Below are 24,684 nucleotides of genomic sequence, written 5' to 3'. Positions count from 1 at the left end.
AGGTCAGTGGTTCAAGCTCTGAACTGTAACCTGTTAACTTCCCTAATAAAGCCCAAACTGTGAGCATGGTGTGTGAGTTCGGTGTGGCCATTGTAATGAATTATTAAACCACTTGAGAACAGAGTGCTGTGGGAAGACTGATTGGGCCATTTTTGAACTGGAATGACAAATTAAAGAGGAATAGCATTACATTCATAGTAAAAAAGAACATTTCAATATCTATCCTGAAGTACAACACTGTCAGTAGGAGGATGGTATCCATAAACCTAAAGGAAGACCAGTTAACTCAACCAAGAATGGCAAAGATGAAGACTTGTGCAATCTAAAATAGATCAAACATGTAATCAAGATGGATTCATAATCACTGGTGATTGGAATGCTATAATTAGAAACAAAGAAGAGGAACCAGAAATTGGAAAATACAGCCTTAGTGACAGAAACAATGTCAGAAAACACATGATAAAAATTTGAAAGGCCAACAACTTATTAATTGCAAATATCTTTTTTAACAATGTGTGTAACTCACCAAATGGAATATATACGAATCAAATTGACATCTGTGAAAGGAATATTTTAAGTATCAACAGGGTCACCCATGAAATAAATTAACACCAATAATATGAGAATAGTTTGGGTCATAACAGAATTTAAATAACTGAAGATAAGATTCCTGAGGTCTACAGTTGTTTACCTAAAGCTAGTAACACATTGCTTTTTACCTCTCCATGCCATTCTGTTGGATGTTAATGAAAACTTGTGGTCTACTACCCAGACCTTTGCTGTTAAGCCTCGTCACTATACTTACACATATTTTTATGAACTATGCAAGTTTTAAGGAACACGGGTAGCAGCATGGTTAAGTACTGGACTGCCAACCAGAAGGTTAGTGGTTTAAACTCACCACCTGCTGTGTAGGACAAATTTCACAAAGATTACCACTTTGAAAACCCTATGAAGCAGTTTAAATGGTTCTATAGAGTCAGGAATGATTTGATGACAACAGGTATGCAAGCTTTTCCATGCTTTCAGTTTTAGGTTAGCCAGTCAACTGGCCTCTTTCATTTCTCCAATACCTATCTCTTTCCTGCTTCAAGACATTGTCACCTACATCGTCTTCCTGAAAAGATCTTAATTTAGCTAATTCTACTTTATTCTCTGAATCTTCAGATTAAATCTCATTTCTTACAAGAAGAACTCACTGAACCTTCTCCTGCAGCCCTCACCTCAGTCTAAATGGGCTTTTCATTTTTATTCCTTTTAATATTTTCTTTTTAAAATTAATTCTAAAAACAATTTGTAACTATGTTTTTACATAGTTCAGACCGACTTCAAAGTCTGTCTGAACTGCAAGATTGGTAGTTCAAGCTCACCAACCACTTCTTGGAAACCCTATACAGGGTCACTATGGGTCGGAACCAATTCGATGGTAGTTAGCAATAACAACAACAAATTGTACTCACGAGGAAACTGTACACAGACTAAGAGACAGTTGTTCAAACAGAATATGGTGTGAATAGTTTAAAATCAGGAAAAATGTGGACCAGGGTTATATAATTTCAACATATGTGTTCAATCTATAAACTGAGCAAATAACCCAAGAAGCTGGATTGTATGAAAAAGAATGTGGTATCAGGATTGGAGGCAGACTCATCAACAACCTGTGATATCCAGAAGACACAACTTTGTTTGTTGGAAACAAAAAGGACTTAAATTATTTACTGATGAAAATTGAAGACTGCATCCTTTAGTATAGATTGTTCCTCAATGTAAATAAAATAAAAATCTTTACAACTGGACCAGTAAATATCATCATGATAAACAGAGAAATATTAAAGTTGTTAAAAATTTCATTTAAAAAATAGATAAATAAAATTTCATTTTGCTTGAATTCATAACCAATGCTCATGGAAGCAGCAGTCAAGAAATTAAACAATGTATTGCATTAGGCAAATGTACAATAAATAATTCCTTTAAAGTATCAAAGAGCAAAGATGTCAGTTTGAGGACAAAATGTGCCTGACCTAAGAAATGGTGTTTACAACTGCCTCAAATGCATGTGAAAGTTGGACAGTGAATGAGGAAGTCTGGAGAAGAATTGATGCATTCAAATCATGGTGTTGGCAAAGAATATTGATAGTACTCTGGACTGCTCAAAGAACAAACAAATCTGTCTTGGAAGAAGGGCAACCAGAATTCCCCTTAGAAACAAGGATGGTTAAGATTTCATTTCATGTACTTTGGACATGTTATCAGGATGAACCAGTCTCTGGAAGTGGACGACATGCTTGGTAAAGGAAAAGGTCAACAAAAAAGTAGAATACTCCCAACAATATAGATTGACATGGTGGCTGCAACAATGGGTCCCAACATAACCTTTGTGAGGATGGCACAGGACCAGGCAGTTGTTTCCTTTTTTTGTGCATAGGGTCTCTGTGAGTCAGAATCAACTTGATGGCACACAACAACAACAACATCTCAAGAGCCATTCTGAAAGGGGTTTAAAAACCTTGGGATATTAATATAGATGAAGCTTATATTATATAGTGTGGGTTCCAAAAGTTTTCTTTCAACTAACAGTTAGAAGATTACTCTAAACCCTCCCCTTAGGATGTAGAACATATCAAAATTAAGTTTCTTCAGAAGTCTACCAAGGTCCTTTGATCTCAATCAGCTTGTGTTTTAAAATTCTTAGTAAGAGGAGAAAGAATGAAATCTAGATTTTGTTAATGGAAGGTCAAAGGCAAAACTGGATAAACTTTGTCATCTAAGTGTCACAATCCTATTATAATTGATTCTGAGAAAATTAAAATATAACAGTATTTGTTATATAGAGAGTCTAATATACATATATACTTATATATATTATATATATATATAAACATACATATGCTTTTAAAAACAATACTCACTTAAAAATCAGCATAATAGTAGGAGTACTTCCCAGTCCACTGGAAAGAGTAACCAAGGCTGTCAAGGCTAAATATAAGTAAAAATTTTTTACACAGTGATCACTTCTTGGGCATTCACCCAAATGGGCTGAGTTATTTCTGTTCTGGAAACCAGTTATGTCCACACAACTGCAGTTATAAAACACCTAAAAATAGTTTTAAGAATATTGCAGAATATATTTACAAAATATGACAGTCATAAATACATTCAATTATAGTTAAACAAATATTATTCATTTGAACGAAAATAACCATAGTTTTTAAAAGTACACTTATTTAATAGCTGAAAGAGAAAATCATTTCCTATATATCTTTCTTGATAAAAGAAATGTAAGTATTAATAGTTAATTAATTTCTAGTTTTAAAATTAGTAAATAATTAAAGACATTAAAACATATTTGAAACTATGCATTTAATTTTCTTATTAACATGAGTTCTATTTAATGTTTTTCTTTCCTCGATCTTATTTCCTCAAAAACATCTACTTAATCTTTTAAGCAATCTCTGCTAAGTGTCAGAAATAGACCCTGTGGAGGGAGAGATGCCCAGAGAATACAGAACAAATGACAATTTGGGTGGGGCTAAAATGTGAAACCAAAGCTATCTGGTAGAATGGGACAGGGTCCAGCATTTTGAAATGGGTGCTGTATGAGCAAATTCAACATCCAAGAGTATAATGATAGATTACAGAATGGATAACACTATTACAAGAGGCGTTCAACATTAAAAAAATTGTCCTGACTAATGGTTAGAGACCAGAGGGGAAGGATTTGGGGGGGTGGGGGGGAATGATTTTAGAAATTTAATCAGAAAGGCAGTTTATGTCTACAGATGGCTTCAATAAATTCTGTTCTGAGTCTAGGCTAAACCAAAGTTCAAGGACAATTTACTTTGAACCTCTCAGTGCTAAAGATTATGATTGAAGATGAAATTGAGAAAGAATTTAAATTAGTATTTGTTTGACTGTATCAAGCTTTACATTTCTACTAGGAATAAAATGCTGCTGTTCTTAAGCGTGTTGAGTTGGGTCCAAAGCATATCAAACATGCACAGGGTTTCCAAGGAGCAGTTAGTGGGTTTGAACTGCTGACCTTTTGATTACTAGTTCAATGCTTACCCTATAGAGCCACACCAGGAGTTCAAGAATAAATGTATGGACTCCTTTATTGTTGTTAAGTGCCATCGAGTCAGTTCTGACCCATAGCGACCCTGTATAGGGTTTCTAAGGAGTGCCTGGTGAGCTTGAACTGCTGACCTTGAGGTTCAAATGACTTTGTAGTCCAGCACATTAACCCATGGTGCCACACCAGTACTACTTTATAGAAGCAGTAAAAACCAAAGTTGAGTATAGGAATATTTGGAGTTCTGGTGTGACGATGTAGATAAGCACTGGATTGCAAGCTTGGTTTGAACCGCAAGATGGGCAGTACAAACTCACTGGCTGCTCCTTGGAAACATATACAGGGTCCCTGTGAGTCGGAATTGACTCGACAGTACTTAAAAAAACAACAACATCATTATAGCACTAGTTCTGAATTTGTGAATCCCCTGATGACATCTCAGGGATTTCCAAGGAATGACAGATTACAAAGAATTTGGGAAAAGAATGTCCGAATACCCTCCAAATGGTATAGCTATTGTCAGTATTAAGATGATGTCTCCGTGGTAAACAAAGCTCTATTAAGTATTCTAACATACATCTATCCCAGACATTTATTAGTGCTCAAAGTGGGATTATGGATTAATTGAAAACTATGCCCCTAAAGGAGACATGGTGTGTTGCTATAGGATAAGCACAGGACTGGTAACCAAAGGTTGGCAGTTCAAACTCACCAGCTGCTCTCTGAAACCCTGTACAGGGTCGCTATGAATCAGAACCCACTCAATGACATTTAAAACAACAATATGTACATAAATGTGAGATATAGGTTTTTGAGTACAGTTTTCCAGTCATGTTTGGGTAGGTTTATAGACGTTTTGATTCAGTTTCAAAGTTTTCAAGGTCTTTCAATAATATAACTGGCACATTAGGGTCAAATGACTTCTGATGTGGAGCTACAGTCTATGCGCTAGACGAATTGGAGCTCTGGTAGCGTAGTCAGCAGTTCGAAACTACCAGCTGTTCTGTGGGAGAAAGATGAGGCTTTCTGCTCCCGTAAAGATTTACAGCCTTGGAAACCCTGTATAGTGTCGCTATGAGTCGGAATCGACTTCATCGACTTCACGGCATATAACTACCAACCACCATTAACTTCAAGATCAGAGGTTCATATTCACCAAGTACTCCTCGGAAACCTTATACAGGATCACTGTGAATCAAGACCAACTTGATTGCACTTTACAACAAGTTTAATGGAAAAAGCATAAAAATTAGACACAGAACGATATGACAGAGAATAGCGTAGTGGTTACGAATCGGGCTGTGACCCTTAAGGCCAGCAGTTCGAAACTACCAGCTGCTCCGTGGGAGAAAGATGAGGCGTTCTGCTCCTGTAAAGATTTACAGCCTCGGAAACCCTGTACAGGGTCGCAATGGGTCGGATCCGACTCGATCGCACTTAACAACAACAACAACAGTGATAATAACTGATTATGTTACTTATATTGTTGATAGAAAAATGTTCAGGGAATTGTTTACCAACTTTGTGAGCTGTTGGGTGGGTTGACATTACATTGTAGTACAGTATCCCTGATTATCACCCGTTGGAAGTTCCCCACGGGCTTGTGAGAACCGTAACTGGAAAGGAATGTTTGTGTGAAGAAATATATCGCCTATCTATGAATGATGTTGGGATTAGGTAAACAGAATACTAAATTGTACTGGATGGGAGACATACTAGCTTGGAGAAATCATAATCAGAAGTTAGGAATTGAAACTGAAGCCTTGATTATTTGTTAAAAATTCAAAGAGGTAGTGACCCCACTGAATAAATTAGAATCTATATACAAAATTTGTCCTGGAAAGTTGGATTGGGATGACAAAGGTTGGCTTGGGACTTTTCCCTAACTACTGAAAGGCAAAATACTTCTAATTTAATGGAAATCGCATCCTTTAGTTAAATTAGTAGCTGCATGTTGTTGTCATTGTTGTTCAGTTGTTAAGTGCCGTCTTGTCAGTTTGATTCTTAGCAACCCTAAGTGGATTTGAACCACTGAACCACCAATCTTGTGGTTTGCAGTCCAGTGCTTATCCTATAGTGCTACACCAGGAGTGCAGTAACTGCACAGAAATCCTAAATGCATTAAAAATTCAAAAGGGCATATTTTCACAATCTCAAGGCAGGGAGGGAGGAGTGAGATAATCTTAAATTAGAACTCAACAGAAAAATCTACTTGTATCTCAAACAGAATTTTTCCTGAGGCTCTGTTTACATGACACTACAACTATCACAATGACAGATACTTTGGAGATCTTTTTCTTTAATCTCTTCACTGGATATTCTAGTTATAGAAACATTTAATGAATAATTATTCATTTGAATCTGCAATTTTTATTTGGGGGAAGTAAGAAAATAAAAATCAATACTAACTTTAGGCATTTTTGTTTTTTTGCTACTTGAAGATTTGCATCCTGCTAGACAAGGTGAAACATAAGTTATTCCATTCTCTCCACAGAGTGGTTCCCATTGGGTCTCATCACAATTGCAATCTGAGTTGCAATAAGAAAGTGGTACATTTTTATGAGATGCAACTGGGGTTTTCCTGCAAACAAATGACAGACACATATCAAAAGAGGGGAAATGAAGAAAAGGGAAAGGCCCCTTTAATTGTTGTTATTAAGTGCTGTTGAATTGGTTCTGACTCATATCAGCTCGTTATAGGATTTCCAAGGAGTAGCTGGTAGATTAAAACAACAGACCTTTTGGTTAGCAGTCCAGTGTTTATCCTCCAGTGCCACACCAGGACTCCACATTTAATTAGCTAGATAAACTTAATAAAAGATAACACCAAATGTAAAGTTTGTTTTAAATGCTCATAAACTTTTTCACCCATCTTTACCAAGACATGACTTATGATCTATTTGAGTAGAATTTAAAAGAAACACCAAAGTGGATTTGTAAGGCTTAGAAATGAGGTTTTTGCTGTTTTACTGAGAAATGTTAGAAAAGTTACTTTATTTTTCTGGGACTCAGTTTCTCTTCATTGAAACAACAAAGTTAGACTGAGGTTCATCCCAGTTTGCTATAAAGTCCCTGGAATCTGTGAATGTCGCTTAACTAGGTTAAATTTTAAAAAATCTGTATTTTAATCTCTATCTTTCATTAAGAAAATAATTCAAAACAGAACCCTTCAAGTCAATTTTGAAAAATAAGAATAACAGTATAAATGGAGAACAATTAGAAATTCTCCATATATTTTGAAATGAAACTATATTATGTCTTATACTGATTGGCTTTCATGGATATGCATATAAAATAGAGTTTTATAATATGGCTAGAGTGATAAAACGGGGATTATTTGCATTATGAATTTTGTGCTTCTTGATTCTAAAAGTATTCTTGATTTGGGAAGAAACCTTGATAATAATTGAGAATTGATAAGTTCAGCAGTTCACATCCACCAGCTGCCCCATGGGAGAAAGCTGAGTCTTTCTGATCCTGTAAAGGTGTACAGCCTCAGAAATCCTATATAGGATCACTGTGAGTTGGAACTGGCTCTATGGCACACAACAGTAACAACTTTGAATGAGCAAGTAAATTAAATGAAAAAGGAAAAGAAGTTGATTTAGCAATTCAGTTATTATAAGTAAGTTTACTAACTGCATCTAATAGTCATTTCCACTTGAAGATATACCACTGGGATTTGCTAGGCAGCATGGTTCAGAACTCAGTCCAGACATTGTAGTCAGATCCACCTGTGTTAATATTAGTTCTGCCACTTTCTATCTATGTGACTAATCTTTCTAAAACAAGTTTTTCATTTGTAAGTAGTAGACAACCATGTTAACCTCATACAGTTTTTTGGGAAAGGAAATTAATTTAGTAGTGCTCAAACTTTTTTGGCCTCAGAAGTCCTTCATGTTCATAAATGAATTGAGGGTCCTAATTATTTTCCTTTGAGTTTTATCCATTGTTATGTACTCTATTACAAATTAATTTTGAGAACTACTTAATACATAAGTATACGTATCATTAGCCATATGACATCATTCTCTAGTAGTCTCTAGAAAACATTACATACAGTTACGAGAGAATTACAATGAAAAAGGCAAGTAACACTTTGGTAGTATTGGTTTGGCACTGTAGAATAAGCATTGGACTGCTAACCACAAGGTTGACAGTTCAAACCGACTAGTCCCTCCTTGGAAACCCTATACAGCATTGCTATTATTAGTCAGAACCAACTCAATAGCACTTAACAGAAACAACTTTATTATAACAATTATTCTGAATTTGAGAATCCCCTGATACCATATCAGGGATTTCCAAGGATCATCAAACTTCATTCTGAGATTCTGTCACTATTCATATCTATCTATTTATTTCAGTAATTGTTGTTGTTGTTAAGTGATATCAAATCAATTCCAACTCATAGTGACTTGCAGAGATTTCCAAGGAATGACTGGTGGGTTTGAGCTGCCAACCTTGTAGTTGGCAGTCTAGTGCTTATCCTATAGTGTATGCCATAAATATTAAATAAATTATATCTTTTATTTGCTGTGAACAATGAGTTCCAGCATGGAGTCCTGGTGTGGGTTAATGCACTGGACTGCAAAGTTGGTTTGAACGGCAAGGTCGGCGGTTCGAGCTTACCAGATACTCCTTGGAAACCCTACACAGGGTCAATATGAGTGGGAACCAAGTTGATGGCATTTAACAACAACAAAACCAACATAAATTCCAGTATAGGGAATTAATACATCATACAAATCTTGGCCATTCAGGTGGCATACAATAAATTTAATTGAATGAAAAAAATTCCCATATATCTCTAGATACCTTCTGAATAGATGAGATAGTTACTATACTTATATTTGGGGCTAAAGCCTAGTGTGCCTGACAGATGGCCCTCGGAACTAAGAGTACGATGTAGGATCTTCTTGGAGTCATATGTGACAGCAAACAATTCACAATTTCTCTAAGACTCAACTAATAAAGGAAGAGGGTATAAAAATGTTTGGGTTTCATGCTTTTAAGGTTCTTTTATATAATTAATAATTGATATGTACAAACCCATCATAAGTCAAGGTTAGGCCAGCAACTGATTTGGTTTCACAGATTAGTAAAAAATAAAATGTTTGTAATATGAAAGCCAACAAAAAGGAAAAAAAGGATAATTTTGCAATTCCAACCACGCTAAGTTTGAATTTTTTAATGATATATCCTCCTATAAGAAATCCAGATGAAAGAGTAGGCATGCTGAGGAGCCCTAGAAATAAAAGAAAAGAACAAATGCTAATTACATAATATAGTATTCTGATATGTCTTTATGCATAAAAAAAATTATATACCAAGTTCACACCTTATTATTACTTCTTAGGTAGATGGGTGGCTGGTCAAAATAGAAGTTGGGAACCTGTGTACTATATGAGAAAAATAAAACTAATTTCTTCCTTCTTATGCTGAGGGTTAGAGTTCTGGTGTAGCACTGTGGTTTAATGCACTGGACTGCAAACTCATTTGAACTACAAGGTTGATAGTTCAAGCTCACCAGCTGCTCCTTGGAAACCATATACAGGGTCGCTATGGATTGGAACCAACTCACCGGAACTTAACAATAACAACATGCCCTCCAAACCAAATGTCAGTGAATGGGACTATTTATCTGTGTTTGAAAAATGCTTTCTATGAGGCACTTTTTCTCTCTTCTGGAAAACAACAAAGACAAACATCATTTTTCTACCTATGAGATTTTCATTATGTAATCTAAAATCTTCACAAAATGAAGAATTCTGACCTCATTCTAAATTTTCACAGTACTGGAGAATCAAACACTTAAATTCCTATCTCTCTTTATTCATCTAAACCAATATATACCCTGAGAAGACAATCAGACTTATATATGATTTTATGATCATATTTTAAATGGTATATCTTTCTTATAGATTTTCTAATGCATTATTCTGCAAGGATTATTAAAATAATGACTTTTAATAAAATATTCTGGTTGAGAATATTATTGGGAATTAAAACATCACCATTGACAGTTTTAATTTTATAAATACTGAAAGGTTAGTAGTTTGAACTCACTCAAGGTCTGTTGACTATCTGGCTTCGTAAATATGTAAAAAAAACAAGACACTTTTCCCACTATGGGGAAGATCTATTCTGTCACATAAGGCCACTCTGGATCATAACTGATTTGATGGTACCCACGACTTCAGTAAATAGGTCTCAATATGCCTTAAGAAACAGACATCATAGCCAAAAAAAACCAAAACTCTCTAAAATGTATTGTTTGTTTTGCATTATTCAGATATCAGTGATGTGTTCAAATAAGCTCTCCTTCTGGAAATACTAATGCCTTAGTTTTCATAAGTAACTGAGTCTTGATTTCAAATATACTGATGATATTAAAATAATTTGTTTTAGGATTCCAGCACGAAATTATAAACTCTAATTATACAGAAACCATATCTAAATGTTCTATTCACACACACCATTTCCTTCAGGAGCTTATCTGTCACATAATTATGAGATGCAGCTTTAAATATGGAACAGTGATATCATAAGATTGACAAGTTTAAGTCTGTAAGAACATAAGTGGAAATTGTGTTTATTAAAATACAAAACTGCCTTCACAAAAATATGAGCTTGTTTGGCAACTTGTAACAAAAGTAGTTGGTAGTATACCTCTTATCAAGCAAATAGGTAAACAAGATGTCTTACCTATCCAAAAGTTTGCATCAGCTGTTGACTGGCCAAACTGTTGTTCTATGAATTTGAAGATGTAAGTAATACCACCAATAAAGCTACTGAAGCTAAACAATGTAATACCCACAAATATAATGTACAGGGGAGTGGTAAGGATGCTTTTCAGTGACTTTAAAAAGCCTGTAAAAAAAATAACAGTACAAAATATACTCCATCAGAGGTATATATTAGAACCTTAATTTTACAGATACCATGTAAATTATGCAAAATTTAATATTATATAAATCTATAACATAAAAAATGTAAGTATCCTGTAATCCTACTAGTAAAAATTTAAACAGTACTTATTTCTTCAATTTTTAGCATATGTACATTGGTATTTACTTAGGCAAGCTTATCATAATATATCATCATATATAAGAGAACTCTAAAAATTTCCTGGAAAATAAAATGAAAAAAATCATGGAATTTTTTTCACCTTTTTGAAACCCTTCTTATTACTATTCTTCAACTTTCTTTTTCCACTTAATATTTGGTTCTTTTTGGCACTGTACTATATAATTAATACATTATTCATTCATTTAACAAATCTTTCATTATCTGTGGAGTAATAGGCAATATGGTAAGTGTTGGAGAAATGCAAATGAGTAAGAGATGCAATGTCTCTTCCTTATCAATACTTATACTGTAATTTTCAAATAGAAGTTTACTTTAAGATATTATAATCTAAAGCTCTCAGAAACAAGAATACTACCAGTTCAAAAATTCTACATATCAATTTAGTATCAGGACTTAGGTAGATTTTCTACTATAAAGTATGCCTCAGTAAGCAGTATAAATAAATATGCTTTAAAATGTAAGGAAGAGCGATAGAAGATCATTCTAAAGTTTCAGGTGACATTATTACAACCTATTCCCATAAACAACTGAGTAGCAAATTCATAACTTCTATACTTTGGTGATTTGGTTCTGGATTGACCAAGTCAGTCAAGTGTAATGGGAGGTAAAAGTAGAAGAATTACCTTTTAAAAAAATTAATAAGTCAGATTCCAGCAAGATATAGTCAGATATGGTTATTGAGAGATAGGTGATATGGGTCTGTGAGCTTTCTCACTCTGTAGATCTCCAAAGGTTTCTATGAGATATTGTTGTTGTTAGGTGTCATCGAGTTGGTACCGACTCAACAGAACGAAACATTGCCCGGTCCTGGGTCAACCTCACAATCGTTGCTACACTTGAGCCCATTGATGTTGCCATTTTGCCAATCCATCTCATTGGGGGTCTTCCTCTTTTTCTCTGATGCTCTCCCTTACCAAACATGATATTCTGCTCCAGTGACTGGTCCCTCCTGACAATATGACCGAAGTATGAGAGATGAAGTCTTGCCATCCTGGCCTCCAACGAGCGCTCTGATTGTACTTCATGCAAAACAGATCTATTTGTTCTTTTTGTAGTCCATGATACTTTCAATATTCTCCTCCAAAACCATAACTCAAATGTATCAAGTCCTATTCACTGTCTAACTTTCGCATGCATATGAGGGTATTGAAAATATCATGGCTTGAGTCAGGCACACCTAGTCCTCAAACTGCTGACATCTTTACTCTTCAACACATTAGAAAGGTCTTGTGCAGCAGATTTGCCTAATGCAATACGTTGTTTGATTTCGTGGTGCTGCCTCCATGAATTTTGATGGTTGATCTGAGACAAATGAAGTATAGTTAGAACTAAATCTTACATCAAATGGTAACCAAGAAATAATTTCTTGGTGTGGCACTGTAGGATCAACACTGGAGTGTGAACCACAAAGTTGGCAGCGCAAATTTACCAGCTGCTCCTCCGAAACCCTATTCAGCATTGTTGTGAGTCGGAACCAACTTGATGGCATGTAACAACAAAATTAAAAGAATAAAAGAGAGCTTTTTTTTAAAAAAAATCATTTCCTAATAGAGAAGAGGAAAATACCTCATTGTTTCAACTATCTTTGGCTGCTGCTGGATCATTCTCCAGATTATTATTTCTTAGTACTTCTCCATATTTGAAAATGAATACATTAAATATGGTGGAGGATTCTTCTTCATATAACTGACTCCAGTAGACTTAAATATCATAATTATTTCCACTTCATTTTTGGGCATCAAGTTCAGCAATATGTTTTTCTATACAATCTCCAAGAAAATAATCTTACTCTAATTACATGCGTGACAGTGTAGGATACGCACTGGAGAGAAAGGATGGTTTGAATCACAGCCAGTACTTAGAATTCTAGCCACTTCTTGGAAACCCTATACAGGGTTGTTATGAGTTCCGGTTGACCTGACAGCACTTAACAACCACAATTACCTACAGCGAATTGTTTTCCTTTCCCCTGAGCTATTTCTACACTTGAGAATAGTTAAGTTGCCCAACCTATGGTGATGGTGGTTATGTGCTGTGGAGTCGGCTCTGATTATAGTGACCCTATATAAGGCTTCTGAGGCTATAAATCTTTACGGTAGCTGAAAACTTGATCTTGCTACCACAGAAACGACTGGTAATTTCAAACTGCTGACCTTGAGGTTAGCAGCCCGACTCATAACCACTACACTACCAATGTTCCTTTGCTCGAAGTATATTGTTGTTGTTGTTAGGTGCCATCGAGCATAACAGAACAAAACACTGCCCAGTCCTGGGCCAACCTCACAATTGTAGCCACACTTGAACCCATTGATGCTGCCACTTTGACAATCCATCTTGCTGGGGTCTTCCTCTTTTTCTCTGACCCTACACCTTACCAAACATGATATCCTTCTCGAGCAACTGGTCCCTCCTGACAATATGTCTGAAGTATGAGAGATGAAGTTTGGCCATCCTGGCCTCCAAGGAGCACTCTGGCTGCACTTCATCCAACACAGATCTGCTTGTTCTTTTGGCAGCCCATAGCACTTTCAATATTCTCCGCCAACACCATAACTCAAAAGCAGTCTTCCTTAAACACTGTCCAGCTTTCACATGCATATGAGGTTATTGCACAAAGTATAGCTACTCACATTTCCTTTTATTTACTTTACCGCAGTGCTTAAAACACTATATTGCAACTGCCTATTTATTTCTAAGTATCATTCATCCTGATGTGGTGCTGTGGATTAATGCGCCAGACTGCAAAGCCATTTGAACTTCAAGGTCGGTGGTTCAAGTCACCAGCTGCTCCTCAGGAACCCTATATAGAGTAGATAGGGGTCAGAATTGACTTGATGGCACTTAACAACAACAATATCATCCACTAGATGTAAAATTTTGTAAAACAGAGACATTGTTATATCTTCAGGGCAGAGCATGGTGTCTGATAACACTGCTGTTGTTGTTAAGTGCCATAGAGTCAGTTCCAACTCTGTGTAGGTTTTCCAAGGAGTGGCTGGTGAATTTGTACTACTAACCTAGTAGTATAAAACCTACCTAGCAGTCCAGTGCTTTCTCCTACAGTACCACATGAGGGCTGGTAACACTAGTAGAGTGAATTCATGAAGGAATAATGGAAGATTGCAGTCTCTTTACCTCCATGGTTTATGCTATCTAATTTTCAAATGAAAATAGATTCATTGATATATAAATAGCACATGTTTTAAGTTTTTGTTTGATTTCTCCCTGGTAAAGACCATATGCCTGATCCTTTGGCTTCAGATCACTTGTATGTGATCAAGAAATATTTATTAATTTCAGTAAGAGTGTTAGAAAAACAATTTAGCTAAATTTAGCCCAGAAGAACGATAACACAAAATAATTTGGGTATGATTTATCATTTTGGAATACTTGTTCCTCCATTTTACTGGATTAATAATTCTAAAGTGAATAAAATTTTAAATACTTGCCAGTCACAGTTTGCTCATAGTTGGTTGATTTTGATCTTAACTTCATTTCTTTATTTGTTTTGGAAGCTTGAGAAGATATTGAAACTTTCCTTTCTATTTGAGGTTCATTCAGATTTTTAGGAAGAAAAAAGAATGGTATGGAAGAAACAATGGCGAATAGTCCAGCCACTAGGAAACCAAGCCACCAAGCACCAACCCAACGAGAATCCTTTGGAGTTATGTGAACACTGCCTATAATAAGGAATTACAAAGAAACAGTCATTCAAAAATTACTTTGATATGCAATAATATTTTTAGCAAAAATCAGAGTCATTGCTTTCCTCCATAGATAAAGAAAGAAGTTAATATTACATTAATTCTAAGACATTAATGTCTTTTGTTCAGCCATCTCTGCAATCAGGATTATATCTTAAAATTGTTGTTGTCCAGATATCAGTTCTGATATTCTTCTCATTGCCTAAACCTTAGCAAACTTGAGATTCAGAAAACACTAGCATTAAAATTCATAGCAGTTTGCAAAAAATTCTTGAGCTGATAGTGGAGCAGATTTTTTCAGAAACCTGTATCTTTATATTGATGGCAGTGATATTGGTAGAAAAATACAATCAATAAAAATTGAGTTTCAAAGTGACCCAAGTAATCGCTAATCTATTCGAGATATTTCATACAACTGGAATCATACAATATTTATACTTTGATGAATGGTGTATTCACTCAGCATACTTTCACAGTTCATTCATGTTGTATATTTTAGAATTTGATTAATTTTTATACTGAATATTATTCCATTGTATGTATAAACTATATTTTGTTTATTCATTCAAAGAGTTGGAAAAAGAGAGAAGGGGGAGTTATTTATTGATAGGGAGATTTTCTATTTGGGGTGATAAAAATTTAGAAACTGATGGTGGTGATAGTTATACAAAATTGTGAATGTAATCAATGTTATTGAGCCATGCACTTAAAGTTATGAAAATGGAAATTTTCATGTTACATATACTTTGTTGTTGTGTGTCATTGATTCAGTTCAACCCAGAGACCCTATAAAAGATTCCCAAAGAGTGACTGAGTTTGAACTGCCAACCTTGTGGTTCAAAATGACCTTGTGGTCCTGTGCTTTATCCCACAGTGCCATACCAGGACTCCACTTTAGCACAATAAAACTTCAAACAAGGGATCCAGGTATAATTTAACCATTTCAACTATAATTTCCTTTTAATGCGTTGATAAGAATGATGTGCTAATTCTATATCTTAACAAGTGAAAATTAAATTTTTTATAAAGATTGAATAAACACTTTAAGTAAGAAAGCATTTGCATGTACATGAATACATACACCATAGAAGCCTGAAGCATTTTAAAGGGTACCATTACTCTTTGCTTGAAAAGAAAAAAAATCATTAACATGAGAAAATATTAACTTGATTTAAAAGTATCTAAAAATAAAGTTTTAATTTATTTACATAATTGGTGTTCAAGTCTGCACAGATCTGGGTTTAAAAGTTATTTAAATTATCTTAATTTAATATACATTGTTCCATAATCAACAATGCATATAGAGTCCAGGAAATGATTGCTTAAATCAGTGATTCAATCTACAGGATAAGTTATTTACTTGTCATCAATCGGGATGTCAGTTTGATGCCATTTATTATGTTACATCATTGGCCTCCACTTGGATACTAGAGACAGTAACCTATCTAGATACGCCCTGCAAAAAAATTTCCCATAACTCACACACTGTCTTAAAGAATGGTTAATTCCATATGAATCAGAAGTTCTTGTCAATGCTGGGTCTCAATTTCTGCATGAATGGAGTAGGCGGGGGCTGAGCAGCACACACATTTTTAGTGGGGAGATGAGAAAGGTAGTTCATCACCATCAGTTCTTCCTAGCCCACACTCTACTCTTGTACTTGAGATGCTTTATTCATTTGTGTTACCTCTTTGGCTCCTCTAAGCATTGGAGTTTGGTAAAGTGTACTTTATAGCATGTTCACACGATACTCGTCACTGAACAAGAAAAGTGGTTAAAAATAGAATCACCATAAATTCTAAAGTACTCTAATGATTTCTGAGTATAGTAGAGAGGTTACAAACCTATCATCTTAAATAATTTCAGCATTTATTTCTGTATTCTTAGAGTTAAAAATAAATGGAGGCCTGGTGTGGTACTTTAGGGTAAGCACTGGACTTTCTTTTTGGTACAGTGACTCTATGTATTCCCTCCATCTTCTTTTAATGTTTTCTACATCATTCAATTATTTGCCCAGGACCTCCACTTGCTGATGGGGCACAACTCAAAATGAAGAGAAACAGCTGTTAACATCCATTAATAATTGGAACATTGAATATGTGAAGTATGAATCTAGTAAACTTGGAAATATTTGAAAGTGCAATTGAATTGATATCCTAGGCATTAGTGACCTAAAATGGATGGTATAGGCCATTTTGAATCTGACAATTACATGGTTTACTATGCCATGAATTGAAGAAGAATGGTGTCACACTCATCATCAAAAAGGGGCAAACTGTGGAACAGACCATAAAATGCTCATATGCAAGTTCAGGTTGAAGCTGAAGAAAATGAAACCAAGTCCATAAGAGCCAAAATATGACCTTAAACATATCTAACTTGAATTTAGAGATGACCTGAAGAAGAGATTTGATGCATTAGATACAAAAGACAGAAGATCGGTAGAGTTGTGAGATGACATCAAGAACATCATACAGAAAGAAAAAGGTCGTTAAGAAGACAAGAAAGAAAGAAAACACCAAAATGGATGTCAGAAGAGACTCTGAAACTTGCACTCCAGCAGACAGATGGTAAAACAAATGGAAGAAATGAGGAAGTAAAAGAACTGAATAGAAAATTCCAAAACTCAGTTTGAGAAGACAAAGTCAACTATTATAACAAAATGTGCAAAGACCTGTTAAGAACACACTCAGCATTACTCAAGCTGAGGGAACTTAAAAAAAAAAAAAAAAAAAATGAAGCCTTTTCTTGAAATATTCAAGGATTCCCTGGGAAAATTATTGTATAATGCAGAAAGCATAAAAAGAAGGTGGAGGGAATATACAGAGTCACCAAAAGGAAAAGGTCAGTGTTCAACCATTTCAAGAGGTAGTATATGATCAAGAACTAATGACACTGAAGGAAGAAGTCCAAAGTTCGTTGAAGGCATTGGCAAAGAAAAAGGCACTAGAAATTGATGGAATACAAATTGAAATCTTCCAACAAACTGATGCAGTACTGGAGACACTCACTCATCTATGCCAAGAAATTTGAAAGACAGCTACCTGGCTGGCTGACTGGAAGAGATCCATATTTGTGCCCATCCCAAAGAGAGGTGGCCCAATGGCATGCAGAAATCATCAGACAATATTATTAATATTGCATATAGGTAAAATTTTGCTAAAGATAATACAAAAATGGCTCTAATTGTACAATGACAGAGAACTTCCAGAAGTCCAAGCTGGATTCAGAAGAACATGTGGAATGAGGCACATCATTGCTAATGTCAGATGGACCTTGGCTGAAAGCAGAGAATAACAGAAAGCTGTTTGCTTGTGCTTTATTGACTATGCAAAGGCTTTTAATTGTGTGGATCATGACAAGGTATGGACAACATTGTGAAGAATGACTATTCTGGAACACTTAATTGTGCTCATGAGGAACCTCTACATAGACCAAGAGGTAGTTGTTTGAACAAAATAAGGGAATACTGAATGTTTTAAATATAGGAAAGGTGTGTGCCAGGGTTGTATTCTTTCACCATAATTATTCAATCTGTATGCTGAACAAATAATTCAAGAAACTGGATTATATGAAGGCAAACCTGGCCTTAGGAATGGAGGAATAGTCCTTAAGAACCTATGATATGCAGATGATACAATTTGTTTGTTGAAACAAAGAGGACTTAAAATACTGCTTAAGATAAAAAACTACAATCTTCAATAAGAATTGCATCTCAATGTAAAGAAAACAAAAATTCTCACCACTGGACCAATAAACAGCATCCATATAAATGGAGAAAAGATTGACATTGTCACTGACTTCATTTTACTCAGATCAATCATCAGCACTCATGGAAGCATGTGTCAAGAAATCAAAAGACATATTGCACTAGGCAAATTTGCTGCCCAAGACCTCTTTAAAGTGTTGAAGAGCAAAAACATCTGTTTGAGGACCTAAGGGCGCCAGATCCAAGTCATTGAATTTTCAATAACTTCATATGCATGTGAAAGGGAGACTTTTGAAGAATTGATGCATTCAAATGATAGTGTTAGAGGAGAATATTGAAAGCACCATGGACCCCCAAAAGAACAAACAGATCTGTGTTCCAGAATGCTCCTTGGAAGCCACGATGGCCATCCTTCAGATGTATTATCAGGAGGGTCCCTGGAGAAGGATATCATGTTTGGTAAAGTGGAGGGTTGGAGAAAAAGAAGACCGCCAAAGGACTGGATTGGCGCAGTGGCAGAGTAATGACCTTAGGCATGGCAACGATTGTGAGCTTGGCATGGGACTGAGCAGTGTTTCATTCTGTTGTGCATAGGGAGACTATGAGTTGGTACCAACTCATTGGCATCTAACAACAACACACCAACAAAGGGAAGTAAGATTTCTATGAAGAAGAGTCACATTTCGGAAGAGACTTTTAGAGCACTGCAGATAGAAAAGGGAGGGATGGTTTCCAAGTGTAAATTCAGAAAAGGGCACACTGAGAGACCTATAATTATTCATGTACTATTTTCATATTATGTTTTTGTTAATTGCCTTTGAGTTGATTGTGACTCATGATGAAATCATGTGTGAAGAACAGAACTGTTCTAAAGAGTTTTCAAGGCTGTGACCTTTCGGAAGCATACTGTGAGGCCTGTCTTACAGTGTGTCTCTGGATGGGTTTTATCTGCCAAACTTTAGGCTAGTATTCCATTCAGGAAATTCTTGGGAAATATTTTATAGAAGAGTTGTTGTTAGGTGCCATCAAGTTGGTACTGACTCATAGCGATCTTATGCACAGCAGAACAAAACACTGCTCGATCCTGGGCCAGCCTCACTATTGTTGCCACACTTGAGTCCATTGATGCTGCCACTTGGCCAATCCATCTCACTGGCCATCTCACTGGGGGTCTTCCTCTTTTTCTCTGACCCTCCACCTTACCAAACATGATATCCTTCTCCAGCTACTGCTCCCTCCTGACAATATGTCCAACGTATGAGAGACAAAGTTTGGCCATCTTGGCCTCCAAGGAGCAGTCTGGCTGCACTTCTTCCAACACAGATCTGTTGGTTCTTTTGGCAGCCCATGGCACTTTTAATATTCTCCTCCAACACCATAACTCAAAAGCATCAATTCTTCTACGGTCTTCCTTATTTACTGTCCAGCTTTTGTACACATATGAGGTTATTAAAAATACCATGGCTTGTGCCAGGTGTACCTTAGTCCTCAAGCTGAGATCTTTGCTCTTCAACACTTTAAAAAGGGCTTGTGCAGCAGATTTGCCTAATGCAAGATGTCTTTTGATTTCTTGACTTCTGCTTCCATGAGTGTTGACAGTTGATTCAAGAAAATGAAGTCCTCAACAACTTCAATCTTTTCTCTGTTGGTAAGAATGTTGTTTCTTGGTCCAGTGGTGAGGGACTACTAACCACAAAGTCAGCAGGGAGAATCTACCAGTTGCTTTGCAGCAAAAGGATGAGGCTTTGCGCTCCTGTAAAGATTTATAGTCTTGGAAACCCTTTACAGGGTTGCTATGTGTCAGAACCAACTCCACGGCTCAAAATCACCACCAGCCACCATGGACTTTGTGTGGCCCTGTAGGATAAACATCAGAGGGCTAACCACAAGGTCAGCAGTTCAAACACACCAGTTGCTCCTTGGAAACCCTATAAAGGATCGCTATGAGGAGGAACCCACTCGACAGTACTAAACAACAAAAACAGCAAGATGGCATTCTATGGAGTTTGACTTAAAAATATAAGTGCAAAGTTTAGCCATTGAAACAGGAGATGACATTCTTCAGATTTTAATATTATTATTATTATAGAAACAGTGTGGTGGAAAAATGAAAATAAGTGAGACTAAAAATGGAATATAAGTAAGAGGTTATGCAGTAATTTAAGCAATAGTTGAAGTAAGACAAAGACATTTGGTAAGATAGTAAATACAGGGAGGTTTGAGGTCTCAATAGCAGTCCTGCTGTGGCGCTGTATGATAAACACTTTAAACTCTAGGCCATAAAATTGGCTTGAACCTTAAGGTCAGAGGTTCAAACTCACCAGCTGTTATTTGGAAACTCTATACATGATTGCTATGAGTAGCAACTGACTTGTTGGCACATAACAACAACATCTGTAAAAGAGAAAATAAACATGTACTAGCACTCTGAATTAAGATCAATTATGAAAAAAAAAGTATCTAGTTGTTATTGTTAAATGCTGCCAAGAAGTAAATTAGATAGAAATTGACTTAGCTTCATTAGTGGAAGAAGCCAGCATATAGAAAGGAAGTGAGTAGGTGAAGATTTCTAATTTAGATTATTTTTAAGGTGCTTGGCTATAAAGAAAAACAAAATTGGCTACAAAATAGTTTTTAGGACTAAAAATCTATATTTGTAAAAATTGAGAGAGATTTGTATATGTTTACTAAGGAGTATAAAGGGTAGTGATGGAGAGGCTAAAGATACAAGTGTGGAGCAGGCAAAGAATTGTTGGAAGTAGCTATCTGAGGAAACAGGAAGAGAGACTCTGGACCCCAAGTGGAGCTATGAACATTGGCTAAAGACAAAAAACTTTTCCTCTGAGATGGGAAAATAAGAAATGAACATAGGCTTATGTAAAGGAAGGAGGACCTGAATTTGAGGCAGTTTCCATAATATGGTCTCTATTTCCTTTATGACATAAGAAGGAAAATATTCTCCAAGAGTGAAGAGGAAGATCATAATTATCATTAACATATTAATTTCTTCATACTTCATTCAACAAACACTTGGTAACTATTGTCATATGCCAAGCTATATGTCAGGAATAGAGAATGTGATGAAAAACAAAGTCAACAGTGGCAATTGCTACATGAGTCAACCAGGCAGCCACAAGAAAATTTTAGCAAAGAACTATGTAACTTCTATACCACACAAACCAGGTCAATTCTGGGAGAAGAACATTTTCAGTTGGTTTTTTCAGATCCAAAATTCCAAAACATGATTGTTTAAATTGTCTGATTTTATTTTGTTTTTTAAAATGAAGGAAGGTAGAATAATTTGTGAACCAGGGAAGCCCAGAGCAACCCGGTAATCACAAACTACTCTGGCAGCAGTCAGAGGTCGTACCGGGCTTAAGTATCACAGTATCAATTTCCTCATTTTATAATTAGTTATGAATGCATGATATAGACAGATAGAAGTTGACTTTTTTTAAAAATTCAGATTATTAATAACTTTATTTCCTATATATCTGTAAATTTCAGAAAACAGTATGCAAAGAACTATGGAGAGAATAAAACTGGTTATTTGGGAAAATAGTGTTTTGGAATTGAAATGCACTAGCACATTACCATGTTCTGGCTGTACTTACTTAGATCTACGTATCCAATGTCCACATACAGTTTAGCAAACTGAGAGCCCAAGAAAAAGCCAATGGCAGGACCAATCATGGCTATTGCATTCAAAGAACCTGAAAATATGTGTGCAATTTTATCATATGTCGAGGAAACATGGTTCTTATTCGTTAATAATCAAAAATTGAATTTAGTTACATATAATTATCTCACAGATATACATGGGGATAGTAAGCACACAATCTAATATTTTCTGTACATTACCTACATAGAAAGAAGAATGCCCGTCTTTAGCAAAATCATCAATGTAAGAAACCCCCAAAGGTCCTATTGGGGTTTCCCCAATTCCACGAAGTAGATTACCCATTAAAACATATATCCACATGTATGATCCAGATTCCTTTACACAGTCTGTGAAGAAAAAAATGTATCTTATTTTAAACATTGATTTTAGCTTTTAACCTTCCTAGTAAAAACTCAACTCCCAGTTTCGTTTAAGAGTTTCTTCCCCACTTTTTTTAACTGTAAAAATACTTCACATTTGCTTTACAAAGTTTGAATACACAACAGAAAGGCACAAAGAAAAGGAGAAAAAAATCATTTGTAATCCCACAAACATTTCTAATGTTTGCTATATGCCTTTTATGATTTTAGTTTGCATAAAAATATGCATAATGTCCTTTGTGGATTCTTCAATATCCAGCTCATATTGCAACTTGCATTGAAACTTGATATCATATGACAATTTCCTATGTTATTAAAATTTTTACAATTTTGATGATTGCATAATACTATATTAAATAAAGTTTTCGTAATTTATTTAAACAATCCTCTATTTTTATTTGTGAAATATTTCTATTTTTAATTCTGTTAAGTAGTGAAGTCATTTCCATAATAATTAATAAACCCTTGTGCACATTCCTAATTCTTTTCTGAAGACAAATACATAGAAATATAATTTTTCATTGAATATGTATGTATATTTTTGTTTTCTAATATTTAATGACAATTAGCTTCCTAAAAGAGCTACACATTTACATACTCCTGTGAGCTAACGCATTGGACTGCAAGGTCAGTTTGAACCGCAAGGTTAGTGGTACAAACTCCTAGCAGCTCCTTGGAAACCCTATACAGGGATGCTATGAGTCAGAAATGACTTGCTAGTACTTAACAACAATATTAACAACAATATGTTAATGCAACTTTTTTCTTCACCTCAGTAATTTTTAATTTTTTGTAAACTCAAAAGTTAAAAAAATCTTTAAATAATGTATGCACTGAAATTATAATTTATAATATAATTTCTGAAATTTTTAATTGGTGTTACAATTTGCATTTTAATGAAGAACAAAGCTATATTTGTTTATGTATATGCATAATACTTCCCTCTTCTTTATTTTAAATGCATATATTTTTTGCCAATTTTCCTGCTTTCACCTTTTCTTACTTCTTTCTAAAAGCTCTTTACACATAAAATATAAAGACTGATTTTGACTATAGATAAGATGCAACTATTTTGTGTATTTTCTTTTTAAAATCAATTTTATTGATAGTACAATTGTTTTTTTATTACAGGTACAATTAAATTGGTAAATTTTAGAATGATTATTTGTGTCACTATTAATTCTTACCATTTCCCACTATATCAGGTGATGTTCTATCGAGTAATAAAGGTTGATTAATTAAACAGGTTGACAAGCTTGATGTTGAGTTCAGTGATGGATTAGTGATTTCTTTAGAAAACCTATAACTGCAAGAACATTATTGGATTTAAAATTTTTATTATCTACTAAATATTTTCACTTATTCCAGAAACACATAGGAGTTTTTCTCTTTAGTTGTACTCTTCATTATTTTTCCAATGTGTGTTTTAGAGAAGAGACGGGTGAAAGTGATGGGAGAGTTCACTAAGAAAGACCATTTGATATTCCCCAGGTAAAATGGTTATCAAGTTGCCTTCATCTACAACGTGCTTATATTCCGGTTAAAATATGGAATATCTTGGTTTCAGAAATATTTTTTTAACTACTAGCTGCGTCTATCTATGGAGTCCTGGTATTGTGCTGTAGGATAAAGCCCTGGACCGCGAAGTCAGTTTGATCCACAAAGTCGGCAGTTCAAACTCACCAGACAATCCCTGGAAACCCTATACAGGGTCCCTCTAAGTGGGAACTGATTCAATAGCACCTAACAACAGCAACATGTCTATCTATTCCTTTGATTACACTCTAAACTTCCTGATAATAACTGATGACATCTTGGTGTAATACCATAGGATAAGTACTCGACCTCAAGGTCAGTCTGAACTGCAAGGTCAGCGGTTTCAAACTCACAAGCTGCTCCTCAGAACCCTATACAGGGTAGCTATGAGTCAGAACTGAATCCAAGGCACTTAACGAGAACAACAACAATAAATTTTAGGACAGTATTTTTCAAGTCAACATTTAAATATATCAATACATCAACATTTATTATTAAGGAGCTCTAGTAGCGTAGTCGTTACAAATCGGGCT

The 24,684-nt window shown here is 35.3% G+C and overlaps 1 protein-coding gene across 1 annotated transcript in view; it reads right to left on the bottom strand.

Annotated features, from left to right (window-relative positions):
- The window catches only part of SLCO1B3 (solute carrier organic anion transporter family, member 1B3), a 60,179-nt gene that overhangs the window by 22,494 nt on the left and 13,001 nt on the right, over positions 1–24,684 (bottom strand). The window contains exons 3-10 of the mRNA XM_006866975.1: positions 23,803–23,921; positions 22,436–22,582; positions 22,189–22,287; positions 14,607–14,841; positions 10,778–10,971; positions 9,122–9,317; positions 6,479–6,650; positions 2,910–3,094 (exon numbers count right to left, since the gene is read on the bottom strand). Of these exons, the coding sequence (XP_006867037.1) occupies positions 2,910–3,094; positions 6,479–6,650; positions 9,122–9,317; positions 10,778–10,971; positions 14,607–14,841; positions 22,189–22,287; positions 22,436–22,582; positions 23,803–23,921 (1,347 nt within the window). The remainder of the gene's footprint in view (positions 1–2,909; positions 3,095–6,478; positions 6,651–9,121; positions 9,318–10,777; positions 10,972–14,606; positions 14,842–22,188; positions 22,288–22,435; positions 22,583–23,802; positions 23,922–24,684) is intronic.

Source organism: Chrysochloris asiatica, unplaced genomic scaffold (genome assembly GCF_000296735.1).
Source record: "Chrysochloris asiatica unplaced genomic scaffold, ChrAsi1.0 scaffold00098, whole genome shotgun sequence".
Taxonomy (NCBI): Eukaryota; Metazoa; Chordata; class Mammalia; order Afrosoricida; family Chrysochloridae; genus Chrysochloris; species Chrysochloris asiatica.
The sequence above is the reverse complement of the archived record's forward strand: the minus strand, read 5'-3'. Positions and strand labels throughout refer to the sequence as shown.